The sequence below is a fragment of the Mesoplodon densirostris genome, chromosome 2 (assembly GCF_025265405.1).
Source record: "Mesoplodon densirostris isolate mMesDen1 chromosome 2, mMesDen1 primary haplotype, whole genome shotgun sequence".
Classification (NCBI taxonomy): domain Eukaryota; kingdom Metazoa; phylum Chordata; class Mammalia; order Artiodactyla; family Ziphiidae; genus Mesoplodon; species Mesoplodon densirostris.
Genome location: NC_082662.1, coordinates 141,212,006 through 141,225,602, shown reverse-complemented (window position 1 = coordinate 141,225,602; position 13,597 = coordinate 141,212,006). Strand labels below are relative to the sequence as shown.

Sequence of the window (13,597 nt, the reverse complement as noted above, 5' to 3'; positions counted from 1 at the left end):
ACTGAAGTACTGTGAGAATAATTATTGTTTGGGCAAGATCTTTAGTTTTTTCACACTGAGAGACATTTTACTCTGTTCTGGCTAGACTGTGGGCTATCTAGGGAGAACATAATTTTCTAGACTTTAAAAAAACCTATTTATCTATGAGCAATTCATACCCCTGATTAAAGAAACCACTCCCTGGACAGGGACTGCTTCTCAGATGTCTTATCTCCCCTCATGCTATGGCTTCTGCCTCCTGAGGAGACAACTGTGCATCAGACACTGTGCATCATGAACTGAAGTCCTTGCACCATGTGCTCTTGTTTACTCAGAGAATATCATGTATATAAATCCAGAGAGGAATTCATCATGTTCTGTATCTGAACTTCAAGAAAGTCTTGGGGTTACAATAGTAAATACATACAGAATTCCTGAGGCTTCCAGATGCTTCTGCCCAAGAAGGGGCTTTCTGAGCTTGTCCCTGTCAGAGCTATGCCGAGCACCTGGCCTTCTAGTCACTCCCCCAACCCCTCCCTTTTAGTGACACATAGCTGGGCTTTGCCAAGGCTGCTTTTCTTTGCTTAGGCACCATTTCAACTGTTGCTTACTTTTCCTCATCTTTATTCAAGATGTCTGAGAACAACTGAGCACCACTGTGGCCCCTCTGAGACTGTGCCATGGCCGCCAATTTGTCTTGCATTTTCCCAGCACTGCATCTTTTTGGGGTCTTGGTGCTATTGCTGTGTTCTTCCTGCTTGTGTGGTGAGTACAGAGGTTATGGGAAAAGGGGGTATTTTCTCTAACATATGGAGAAAAATACCCAATTAAGAATTAATCAAATACAGTGAAATGCAGGGAGATCAGCTCAGTGTTTTGTGACCACTTAGAAAGGTGGGATAGGGAGGGTGGGAGGGAGACACAAGAGGGAGGAGATATGGAGATATATGTATATGTATAGCTGATTGACTTTGTTATAAAGCAGAAACTAACACACTGTTGTAAAGCAATTATACTCCAATAAAGATGTAAAAAAAAAAAAAAGAAAAACAAAACAAATTCAGTGAAATGGTGGTATATCATAATCTTTTTGAGAGAGTGCAATGAACTATATTAATAAGAAATAAAATTTAAGCATAAAAGAAATTGTTCCAATTCAGATAGAGGATTTTATAGTGTCTAGAATAACAAAGTGTTGAAATGCAAAAATTCTTGTGAGACTGCTTTAGCAAGGAATAATCTTTAATTTTTAAATCAATTTCTTGAATTTAAATGCTCTAAAATGCTTAAAACAAATTACTTTCCAAATAGGTTAATTATACCATCTACAATCTTAGTTACTGCTTAATTTTTAAAAATTCCATCCATAGACAAAAATATTTTCTGTTATTACAAATATGGAGTAAATTTTCTAGAGTAAAAATATAGAGTACTTCATGAATTCTAAACCATTATATAAAAGTATGGCATGGCTATTGAAATGTAAGAAAATTTTTAGCAATGAATGAGAAGTCAAAGGATTTGAGAGGACTTACCAGAACTGAAGAACTGTCACTATGAAAATTAATTTATTTTTACAGAATTCAGATGGAAATGTCCTTTAAGCAAAGTGATGTTTTACTCTTTTGTTAGCTAACATTTTATCTAGGAGAATTAATTTTCATAATAAATTTAAAATATTTATGAATTTGTTCCCTGAAACAGCTGTCATGGCATAAAAATGGGAGATTTGGGATAGCTTAGAGGGAAAATTCTGAACTGAAAATAATGGCTGAATACTCTTATGTGAGCTAACTTACTGATTTATCAATGTGGAAGCCATGTTTTCTTCCTCTCTGAGACTGATAAGGGGGAAAGCATGGGTTAATTAAAGAATATCTATATTTGAAAGATGATTTTTCATATCAGATGCATGAACATTATTGAGGGACAGTATTAATTTAGGTTATAGTATCAGTACAGGATAAAGAACTTTATGCTTGGGGATATTCAGTCCTCCAACTTCATCTCTAAGTTCCCCTCTTCTAGAGACTGAGGAAGTAGAACAAAGCCTTATCAAATTTGTCAACAAGTCTTTCAATTATTTTTTCATGTTTCTGTTTCCCTTTCCCTTTCTCTTCTGTTCCCTCAAATCTTCCCATTACCCATGGCCCTGACTCTCTGAAATGGCATTTAATGTCTGCCAACTCTGATGTGAATCTCCCTTTCTGATTCTGCCTCCCCTCTCTCACGGTAATGACCTTCTGAGGCCAGAGACTTTGCCATTGCCTCAATATCCATCTGCCTCTCACATCTTGTCAACTACTTACCTTCTATCCGTCCTTCAAGTTATCTCCAACTTATTCTTGGATGCCTTCCCTGGATACTCTGGTGCCCAGTTCTGTCACCACCTTCTCCTACAGAACTAATTTCCTGTTCTAATCCTCTGGCACAAGTGTGACTAGTGTTGTGGTAGAACTATTTGTATGGTTAAATCTTATATTTTAAAATACACTGCAAGAAAAGCCCAGTACAGAACTGCATATATGTGCTTACTTATAAAAACTAAGAGCCATTTTTATATTTTTATGGGGGTGCTTAATCTGAGGTTTAAGAAATGCTGTATGGAAGCTGTTGATTTATACACAGGTGAATTTCTTTTCCTCACAACTAAAACAGAACTTACTTGGAGTTACCGTTACTATGTTTTCTGAACCCTCCAGAGTCAAAATTTTGGGAGGAGCACAGGTAAGGGAAACAAGAACCTGAGCTGGCTCTTGGCCTCATGGGTATTTAAAGCTTATTCTCTCTTGTGAGGTTTTTTTTTTTTTTTTAATTTTTCCTTCATCATCACTGAGGATCTGCTAAGTACAATTTGCAGTTCAAGGTCTGGCTGATCCAGGGATCCACCTCTGATTCTGGTTGTTCATTTCCTATTTTCTATCTCCTAGGTATCATCTGGTGACTTCTAGTGTTATTTTGTTTTTACAGAGGGCTTCCTCCCACCTCAGGAGACCCTTTTGGACTGGCGTGAGGACAATTCCACCATGACTGTCTTTCTCATGCAGCCCATTTCTAATCTACTGGAAGTGCTAACTCAGCCTTGCTTCTGATAATGTCAGGAGTCCAGGCCAACCTCAAAACAGCAGAGATCTGTCCTTCACTCTCACCTTAGAGCCTTAGAGTGCCTGTCACTAGACAGCCCATCCTTTGCCTTTTAGATTTCTCAGACAGGAGCTGGACACTAGTTCGCTGTGACTAATGTCTCCCCAGCCTGAAAGGAGCCACATTAGGTTTTCTCAGTGAGCTCCTGAGGGTCCTTCTCTCTATGTGAAGCATAAATTATCTCACACATTAGCCTCACCTGGGACTGTAGGTGGTGTTCACAGGATATCAAAAGCTTTATAAAAATACCTCCCCAAGTATTATTCTTAAAATAATTTAAATTCCTGACCTGTCTAAAATCCCTGACATTGTCTTTAAGTGAGGGAGGTAAGAGTTTTCTAACTGGTTTCTGAGCTACTTGCTTAACCAAATATGGAGCATTGCTAGGCTTTGCAAGTCACAAGGAGAGTATTGTTCTTCAGCCCAAACTTTCATTTTATGACCTTTAAGCATCCACTGATGCCGTAGAAAGTGAAAGTCCAATGATCAGTACCGAGAGCAGAATTCCAGAAAGTGACAGTGGACTTTCTACTAACACAAACCTGAGCTGAATCCTTAATTTGATTCATGTTACTGGTACTTACTAGCTGTGACCTTGTGTAGAATATTTGACTCCTCTAAGGTTGTGTTTCCTTTTCTCTAATGTGGGTCTGATGTTCATTTGGCCTCAGAGAGTTAGCATGAGGATTAAATGGTATAACATATATATGATGATTAACACAGTGTCTAGCAAGTGGTTAAGAACTCAATAAATCATTCCTAGTAATTTTGTTAAGTAAATGAAACATACCTCAGCAGTATAATTTAATGACTTTGTTCTCTAAAATGGGAAGAGTCCATCACTCTGAATAGTTAATTAAACTCTAGCTCATTCTCTTCTACCCTTCTCTTTTGCCATTCAAGACTGCAACAGGTTTCCCAGCATTGCCCATGGATCCTATGAAGATGTGAGTTCAATTTTATCCTTTACTACTATAGTGCAGTATAAATGTGATGAAGGATATGTTCTAGTTGGAGAAGAAAAAATCAACTGCAGAAATTCACATTGGTCATCTCTAGCTCCTGAGTGTAAAGGTAACTCCACTTTACTGATGGCTCTTGCTAAGATGGTAGGACCACCATGCTAGTTCTGACAGTATGGTTTCCCCCCAGCGAGAGGCAGCACTTAGAAATTTGTATGTATGTATGTATGTATTTACTTATTCATTTCCTGTATTTAATACCCGGATGTGGTACTGTGTTGTTTAAAAAATATGTGTGGTGTTAAAAAATATTTGTCTCAAAAATATTCTTCTATGTTATCTTCCAGAGCTTCGTTGCTTTACCTTTCACATTGATATCCCCAGCCCACTTGGAATTCCTATGGGTTTATGGTGTAAAGTAGGGGTCAAAATTTATTTTTCTCCAATGAGTAGTCAATGAACCCAGCACCACATTAAATGGACCGTAGTTTTCACGCTGCTCTACAGTACTACCTTTGTCAATATTCAAGAGTTAGAGATAATAATTTTTAATTGAAGAGAAGAGTGAGGATTCAGCAAAATTTTAGTGAATTCTTGTGAAAGTTAGGATGAGGACTCATGGAAAAATCCCAAACATCCTTGAAGTATCTGATATCTCCATTAGTACCTGGTGCATGTTATCACCTCCTCATAGATAAGCTGACCTGATATGAGACCATGATTAGGTGTGCATTTTTTTTTCTTACCACACGGCTAACAGCAACTCAAGTGTCTAATTTCCCACCATTGTCTCCATTTAACACAGGAAGATACTAAGGGCATAAGAATAGAAATTACATACTTAAGATGCTGAAAAGAGTCAGGTTTTGATATACAGTAGTTTTTAAAACTCAGATTTTAGACCACAATAACTAGGTTTATATCATAATCATGTCACCTAAAAGCTACGCAACCATAGACAAGTCACATAAATTGTCTTTATCTAATTTTTCTCTCCAGCAAAGTTTAGATAATAATAGTGTTTTATGTTGATGATAGCTATACATTAACATTATTGTTATTAATTTTATTGTTATAATACAATAAATGTCGTTAAAGAACAACTCTCAGACTGCAGGCATAATTTATTACCAGTGTTTCTAACCCCCCAGTATTCTTTACTATTGTAAGGTCTTATTCTGAGGATCACAAACTGATCAAAATCATGTTTCCATTACAGCTCTGTGTCTGAAACCAGAGATAAAAGATGGAACTGTGTCTCTGGACAAGGATCAGTATGTTGAGCCTGAAAATGTCACTGTCCAGTGTAACTCTGGTTATAGTGTGGTCGGCTCTCCAAGTATCATCTGCTCAGAGAACAGAACCTGGTACCCAGAAGTGCCCAAGTGTGAGTGGGTAAGTGGCACACACCTCGGGGTATTCTATCACATTGTAAAAATGGTAACCTGCTCCAGAGCACTGTCCCAGCCAACACTGATGAGATCTGACTTTTACTGGGACTCATTTCTGAGTTGTTTAAATCAATTTCAGAATCAGCACTTTTACTCTCAAAGCGCATGTTGAGCTCTTAAAGCAAGTTCTAATTCTCTTATTTTATAGCAAGAAAGACCAAGACCCTAGATAGGAGGGTTCCATAGATCCAGGCAACCTGGCTCCCAGCTCTGCATTTTCTATTACAGTAAGTGCTATGCTTTTGCATATACATCAGATCCATCCCTTCAGCTCACCCTGAAGAAGTTCCCTGGGTATCTTCTGCAGTGTTGTTCCTTCTCTGCTTAATTTCATTGCTGCCTTAGAGCAGTGCTGGTCTCAATCTTAGGGTAAATACTTTGCTGAGATGCACAAAGTATCTTCTGATTTCTTGCATCAGTCCTAAGGAGGGTCTTGATACTCCAATTTTATTGTCATCAATAGGCATCCTGAAGTAATCTTATACCTTCACAGTTTGGAGAGAAGCCTCTCAAACCATCCTTTTATCTCTTTTAGGAAGTTCTCACAGGCTGTGAACAAGTACCCGCAGGCAGGAAACTCATGCAGTGTCTCCCAAGTCCAGAGGATGTAAAAATGACCCTGGAGGTGTATGAACTCTCTCTGGAGATTGAAAGATTGGAGCCACAGACTTGAAGTTGAGCACCAGTTAAAAATCAGTACATCTATTTCCCCTCTCTTCCCCTTAAAAACAGAGAATTAGGTACATTTCCCTCATTAGCAACTCTACTGGTCCTTAAGTGCTATTATTTACTGAAAAAATACCTGTGTTAGAAGAATCTTTCAAATTTTTGATGCCACTGCTAATGTGGAACTATTGGTGGTTTATATCCTATCTCATTTTAAGCTTCTGCTTCCTTAGATTTGGTGGAATGGAAGAAATAAATAATCACCTGTCAAAAATGTAGTGTCTTTGTTTTCACTTTGATTCCATTGTAATGAGAAATTAGGGCCCTATATCAATCACTTTCTGATGCTTCTCTAATTAATGCTTCTTTTCTATTTTCATACTGGAGCCTTGTCTGAGATGTATTTACACTACATCTTCACTTCCTACTCACCCTTCAGTGCCCAGGTCAAATATCACATCTTCTTCCGTCTTCCCCTTTCTCTTTCTATTGATTACCAATATTTTCTCTGGAACAACTTCTCAGTTCCTCTTTATATTTAAGGTATATTTGGTTTTGCTTGACATCCCCTCCATCCAATAATAACCAGCTTGGATGCCTTTGAAAACCTGTGTGCAACCCAAGTGTTCTTCTTGAGCATGTCCAATTCTTCCCATCCAGTGTGATCACTCTTTTCTTTAATACTTCAATTAAAATAGCTTTAGTGTCTCTTTTAGGACAGATTTCCCAGAAGCAGACCCTGAGAAGAGAACTTGTGTGCAAGTAATTTATTAAGGAACTTCTCCAAGTTCTCAAAGGAGAAATGGGAAAAGGAGTAGGGTGAGCAGGATGGGACAGGGAAGGCACGTGGTAGGGTGACCAGGCAAAGTCAAAGGAGGGTGGCTTAATCTTGACCCAGAAGGGAACCCTGGACTATAAGTTTGTGTACATTTTGTCCCAATTCCAGGTAAGGGAATTGGGCTTTCATTCTGCTGTACCAGTCAGTTATTGGTGAAGGGACACCCTGTGGACACATGAGCCCCCAGGGCATCCAGCTCTCTCTGTGTGACTACAAACCTGACTAGCAGCCTGAGGGGAGTCCTCCCAAAAGAGAGGAAGGTATAACCCTAAGAAACCAGAGTACACAGAAACCTGCAGAGGAGAGCAGAGAAATGGTATAAAGGTCTGAGGACCTGGGTAGAACTTTCAATGCTTATCCCACACGTATTACTCTTATATCTCTGGATATTCTGGGGAGCCTTATAATTTCTTATGGTCACCTCTTCTTCCATTTTTTGCCTCCCCAAACGTCATTCTCACTCATGCTTACTTAGCTACTATGGCTGGCCTCTGGTTCTCCACTGCATCTTGATCAATTATAGAGAACATCACCTCTTTGATTTCTTCAAAACAGCAGTCACATAAGAAAGTTGCATAGCAGACTTTTACTAAGGTTCTCAAATTAACAGAGGGATGTCTGGCTGGCTGCACAAGACTGGTCTTTCACATCGAATGTTCATAACTGTGATCTTAAAAGACCATTGCCTTTCCCTGCCACCAGGAGCCTCTTCTAGCCTTTTCTGGTCTGATGCTTTCCTTCCTCAAATCACTCCTTATCACACTTTATCTGTTCTTGCTATCACTGCCCCAGAAACCCATTTCTTTTTACTTTATTAGGGAAAGCATTTTAGCAATCTGTCTTTCCCTAGTTTCAGGGATTTCATATCCAAAAATCCATGAATGTACTCAGATAAACAAAGGACTATCCATTCCAGGTCTGGGGGCCAAGCTGTAGAGAAGATTCAGAGGCATCTCTGAAACCTGAGTCTCATATTTCCTCCCCTGCAAGTCTCCATCCAGGGCAGTGTGGAGACCTTTCCACACTGATGTGAATTATGCCACAATCTTTTCATGTGTTAATTCTAAATTAATTACACATAATTATAATTATAGAAGTAATATGTGCAGGAAAACAAGAATTCAAACCTTAGAAAGGGATTTATAAAAATAAAAGTAAGATTCTTCCCTCTTCTGCCTCATGTGATATGAACTCATATCACATGACTTTTTATCTCTAAACATATATTTTGATTTCCTGCTACAAAATTGATCAATCTAGCTCTGACTTTCCCTCTCCTCTCTCTCTCCATTGGTCAGTGCCATTTAATTTTATATATTTTTAGTGATTACTTATCTTTAGGGCTTTAAATAATGTACTGCAACCTCTCTTATTTATGCAACTTTATTTTTAATAATTTCCTATTTTATTAAAGTAGTACAAGCAAATAATTAAAAAGTCAAATAATCCAAAAAAAAACCTTTTAATGAAAACCCAAAGATTCTGATCCACTCAATCACACCCTTTGGTCTCTTTCCCCCAAAATAACCATTTTCAACTCCTTTAGCTCTGTGTTATGATGTTTATCGACATATTTCCAAAAAATATTCTTATTATACTTATGTTTATTATTTTTAAACATTATGTATTGACTGATTAAGCATATCTTGATCTTTGCTAAGCCAAGGTAAGCTTAACAGTGATCTGTGAATATATTGCTTTACAGCTCTTTAATTTTTATGGCATTAATAATTTATCTTGTTTTTTTGTTTAGTTTTCTATGTTTCTATTGCTGATTCTTGCTACATGCTCCAAAAGATCTGTCATAGTCTAGCAATCTATTTCCTAATGCTCAGACATGTCAGATGCTGTTTTAATTCCACATACTTCTCCACCATCACTCCTGGAGATTTTCTTCCCAGCTCTCTTTTCAGTGATTCTGAAATAAATGGCTTACTTTTAAATCTTAGGTCTTCTCTTTGCTGTTCTCTTTATTACTTTGATTCCAAGTCTTTGTTCTGGTGTATTTCCTCATTTTTGTTGGAACAGATCCTTCAAAAGGTGCCTGGGAAGCAAATTTTTCAGTCCTTACATGTTTTAAAATAACTTTTTTTCTACGCTTATAGTTAATTGATAGATTGTTTGCATGTAGAAGTTTGTGTTCTCAGAATTTTGAAGGCATTTCTCTACTGCCATGTGCCTTCTAGCTCTGCTATAGAAGAATCCACGGTATTCCAGGTCTTGTTACAGTGTTGTTGATTTTTATTTTCTCTCTCTCTCTCTCGCTCTCTCTCTCTCTCTCTCTCTCTGGGAGATATTAGTATTTTCTCTTTATCCCTGTGGCCTTGCTGTAAGGTGTTTTTCATACATTAATTTGGGTACTTGTTGGGAATTTTTGACCTGTAAACACATGATCTTTAGGTTAGGGAAAATTTTTAGAAATTTTTTCTGTTATTTTCTGTTTTCATTTTATTTTGTCTTATCCCTCCACCCCCACCCCAGAACTCCCTTTAGTAAAATATTGTTTTAACTTTTTTTTTTTCTGTCCTACTTCCCATATCTTGTTTTTTTGCGGCCTACTTTTGGGAAGATTTTCCTGACTTTGTATTTTAATATTTTTATTGAAGACTAAAACCTATCACATTTTAATTTCCAGTTACTTGCTCCTGTTCTCTACATGTTCTTTTAATGTATTATTCTGTTCTTTCATCATAGATTCAATATCATTTTTTCTGTCTCTGAAAATACTAATTATAGGTGGAGTTTGGGGGACATTCTTTTCTCTCTATTCATACAAAAGAGTGGGACCCTTAAATATTGATTGATATCTCTGCATGTTGAGTGAGGCTTCTCTACTGGTGAAATTCTTTGTAGCATGGTGGACAGCAAGAAGGTTTAACTATTTGTATGTTTGTTTTATTTTTAAGTGGGACATGTATCTATCGGTCTTTTCTTAGGAGATGCTCAATGCCTTCTGAGAAGATTTCTGTAATCTCTTCCTTACTGATTTATCGACCTTAGTCTTTTCTCTCGAGTTTCTAACACTTATATGTACTACTATGTAAAACGAAGAAATGTGTGCTTCTAAGTTTATGTTCAACTTCACTGTCCTTTCCACCTGTCAACCTCTATCAACATACTATTATTTTTATATTGCATCATTTATAGCCCTTTGATTCTATTGAGTATCTCTGACCACTACCCACTGAAGACAGAACTAACCTCTGTCATATACTGCACTTACCATTTCATTTGTGGGCTTTGTTCACAGTAAGTGTTCAAAAATCATTTCATAAAAGGATGTTTAAATTCCATGAGCTAAGATTTAGTACAAAAGATCAATTTTTAAAACTCTCTGCTGAATGGATTTTTTTCTATGGTACCAAGTACAAAAACAAGTGATCTGTTCATTTTCTGGGTTTATCATGAGCCCCCAGGGCCATGAAAAGGGCCAAGAATAGCCAAGATAATCTTGAAACAGAACAAAGCTCGAGAAGTAATATTATTAGAGACTTCAAGAAAGATGGATTATAAAGGTGTTTTAATTAAGACAGTGGGTGTTAGTGCAAATAGAATCAAGCTGACTATATCCAGAAAAATATATATATTTATAAAATTTATATTTACAGTAGTATATTTACCTTAATTGTGCAAAATTTGACTCTTCAGTGTGGTGGGAAGTGATGTCTTTTCAATGAATATTTCCTACATTAATCGTAGAGCTACATGGGAAAATTGTATCTTGACCCTACTTTACATTTACCAAAAAGAAATTCAAAGTGGATTATAGATCTACATGTGAAAAGTAAAAAATAAATAAATAGATAACACATGTAAAAGTATATCTTCATGATCTTGAAGTAGGAAGATAACCTTATACACAACAACATAACAAGCATTATGAAAAAATTTATAAATTGCTTAATATTAAAACAAGCATTTCTTTTTATTTAAAGATACCATTAAGGTTCTCCAAAGAAGGTGTACAAATTGCCAGTAGGCACATGAAAAGATACTCAGCATCATTAGTCTCAGAGAAATGCAAATCAGAACTGCAGTGGCATACTGCTTCTCACCCACTGAGATGACTGTAATTTTTTTAGAAGAAAATAACAAATGTTGGGAAGATGTGGAGAAATTGGAACACTCATACATTGTTGGTAGGAATGTAAAATGCTGTAGCTGTTTGGAAAAAGTTTGACAGTTTCTCAAAAAGTTAGAGCCCCTATGTGATCCAGCAGTTAATTTTCAACCATATATGCAAGAGAATTGAAAGCATATCTTCCTACAAACACATGCACATGAATGTGCATAGCAACATTATTCATAATAACCCCAAAGTGAAAACAACTCAACTGATGAATGGATAAGCAAAATGTGGTCTATCCATAAATGGCATACTATTCATCCATAAAGAGGAATGAAGTACTGACACATGCTACAGTGTGGATGAACCTTGACAACAGTATGCTAAGGAATAGAAGCCAGACACAAAAGACTACCTCTTGTATAATTTAATTTATATGAAATGTCAACTCTATAGAGACAAAAAGTAGACTAGTATTTGCCAGGGGATAAGGGAGAGAGGGAATACTGAGTAACTGCTAAAGGGTAGGGGGTTTCTTTTTGGGGTGTAGAAAATATTCTGGAATTAGATAGTGATGGTGGTTGCACAATCTTATGAATTGTAGACTTTAAAATGATAAATTTTGTGGTATGTCAATTATATCTCAAAAAAAAAGCCACTGAGTTGAGCTGAATTTTGTCCTCCTCAAACTCATATGTCCAAATCTGTAGTACTCTAGTACTTCAGAATGTAACTGTATGTGGAGATACAATGTTTTGAAAGGCGATTAAGTTAAAATTAGGTCTTTAGGATGAAAAATCTAATTCAAAAAGATACATGAAACCCAATGTTTGTAGTAGTACTGTTTACAATAGCCAAGACATGGAAACAACCCAAATGCCCATCAACAGATGATTGGTTTAAGCAGATGTGGTATATATATATATATATATATATATACACACACACACACACACACACACACAATGGAATATTACTCAGCCACGAAAATGGGTGAAATGTTACCATTTGCATCAACATGGATGGACCTAAAGAATATCATACCAAGTGAAATAAGTCAGACAGAGAAAGACAAATATTATTTTATACCACTTATATATGTACTCTAACATATAATAAATAATCTTATATACAAAACAGAAACAGACTCCCAGACATAGAAAACAAACATGGTTACCAAAGGGAAAAGGGACTGGGGAAGAATAAATTAAGGGTATGTGATTAACAGGTACACATTATTATACATAAAACAGATAAGCAAGAAGGATTTACCATGTAACACAAGGAACAATATTCAATATCTTGTAACAACCTATAATGGAAAAAATCTGAAAAAAAATATAACAATCATTTTGCTGTACACCTGAAACTAACACAATATTATAAATAACACTATACTTCAATAAAAAAATGAGATCATTAGGGTGGGCACTAATTCAATGTGAGTGGTGTCCTTACAAGAAGGGGAGATTTGGACACAGAGATATCAGACATGGGTGCATGTCTATAGAGGGATGACCATGTGAAGACACAGCAAGAAGGAGGCCGTCTGCATGCCAAGGAGACACCTGGAACAGATTTCCCCTCCCAGGCCTCATAAGAAACAGAATGTGCTCACATTTTGATCTCAGCCTTCCAGTCTCCAAAACTGTGAGAAAATAAATCCTTGTTGTTTAAGCCACTCAATCTGTGATATTTTGTTATGGCAGCACTAATACAGACACCACTACGGAAATGAAAGGGCAAGCCTCAGGCTGGGAAGTGATATTTGCAATACCTATGTCCAACTGAAGAATCATATCCAAAATATATAAAAAAACTCTTACAAACTAATAAGAAAAATATAATCAGCTCACCAAAAGAATGAACAAAAGACCTGAAAGAGCCATCACAAAAAGGGATATCCAGGGGCTTCCCTGGTGGCGCAGTGGTTGAGAGTCCGCCTGCCGATGCAGGGGACACGGGTTCGTGCCCCGGTCTGGGAGGATCCCACATGCCGCAGAGCGGCTGGGCCCGTGAGCCATGGCCGCTGAGCCCGCGCGTCCGGAGCCTGTGCTCCGCAACGGGAGAGGCCGCAACAGTGAGAGGCCCGCGTACCGTAAAAAAAAAAAAAAAAAAAAAAAAAAGGGATATCCAGCTGACCAATGACATATGAAAAGATGATAAACTTCATTAGTCATCAGGGAAATTAAAATGAAAACCCCAGGATGGCAGTGGGGTACGAAGACTGATACAAAATACATATCCAGTTCAATAAAAAAATAAAGAAAACCACAGTGCAATTTCACTACATACCAAGAAGAATTGCTAAAATGCCAAAATACGAAGTGTTAGCAAGAATGTATTGCAGCCATGACTCTGAAAAACTGCTGTGGAAAGTGTAAATTTGTCCGACTGCCTTGGAAAATTCTTTGACAGTAACTCCCAAAGCTGAACACATGCCTACTTTTACTCCTGGGTATTAACTCTCAGAAACATCTGTTCAATAATG

The 13,597-nt window shown here is 37.2% G+C and overlaps 1 protein-coding gene across 1 annotated transcript in view; it reads left to right on the top strand.

The window, feature by feature from the left end:
- LOC132476356 (zona pellucida sperm-binding protein 3 receptor-like) overlaps positions 1-6,209 on the top strand; it is a 57,443-nt gene extending 51,234 nt beyond the window's left edge. The window contains exons 9-10 of the mRNA XM_060078254.1: positions 5,305-5,480; positions 6,072-6,209. Coding sequence (XP_059934237.1) covers positions 5,305-5,480; positions 6,072-6,209 — 314 coding nt within the window. The remainder of the gene's footprint in view (positions 1-5,304; positions 5,481-6,071) is intronic.
- Positions 6,210-13,597: the final 7,388 nt, after the last annotated feature.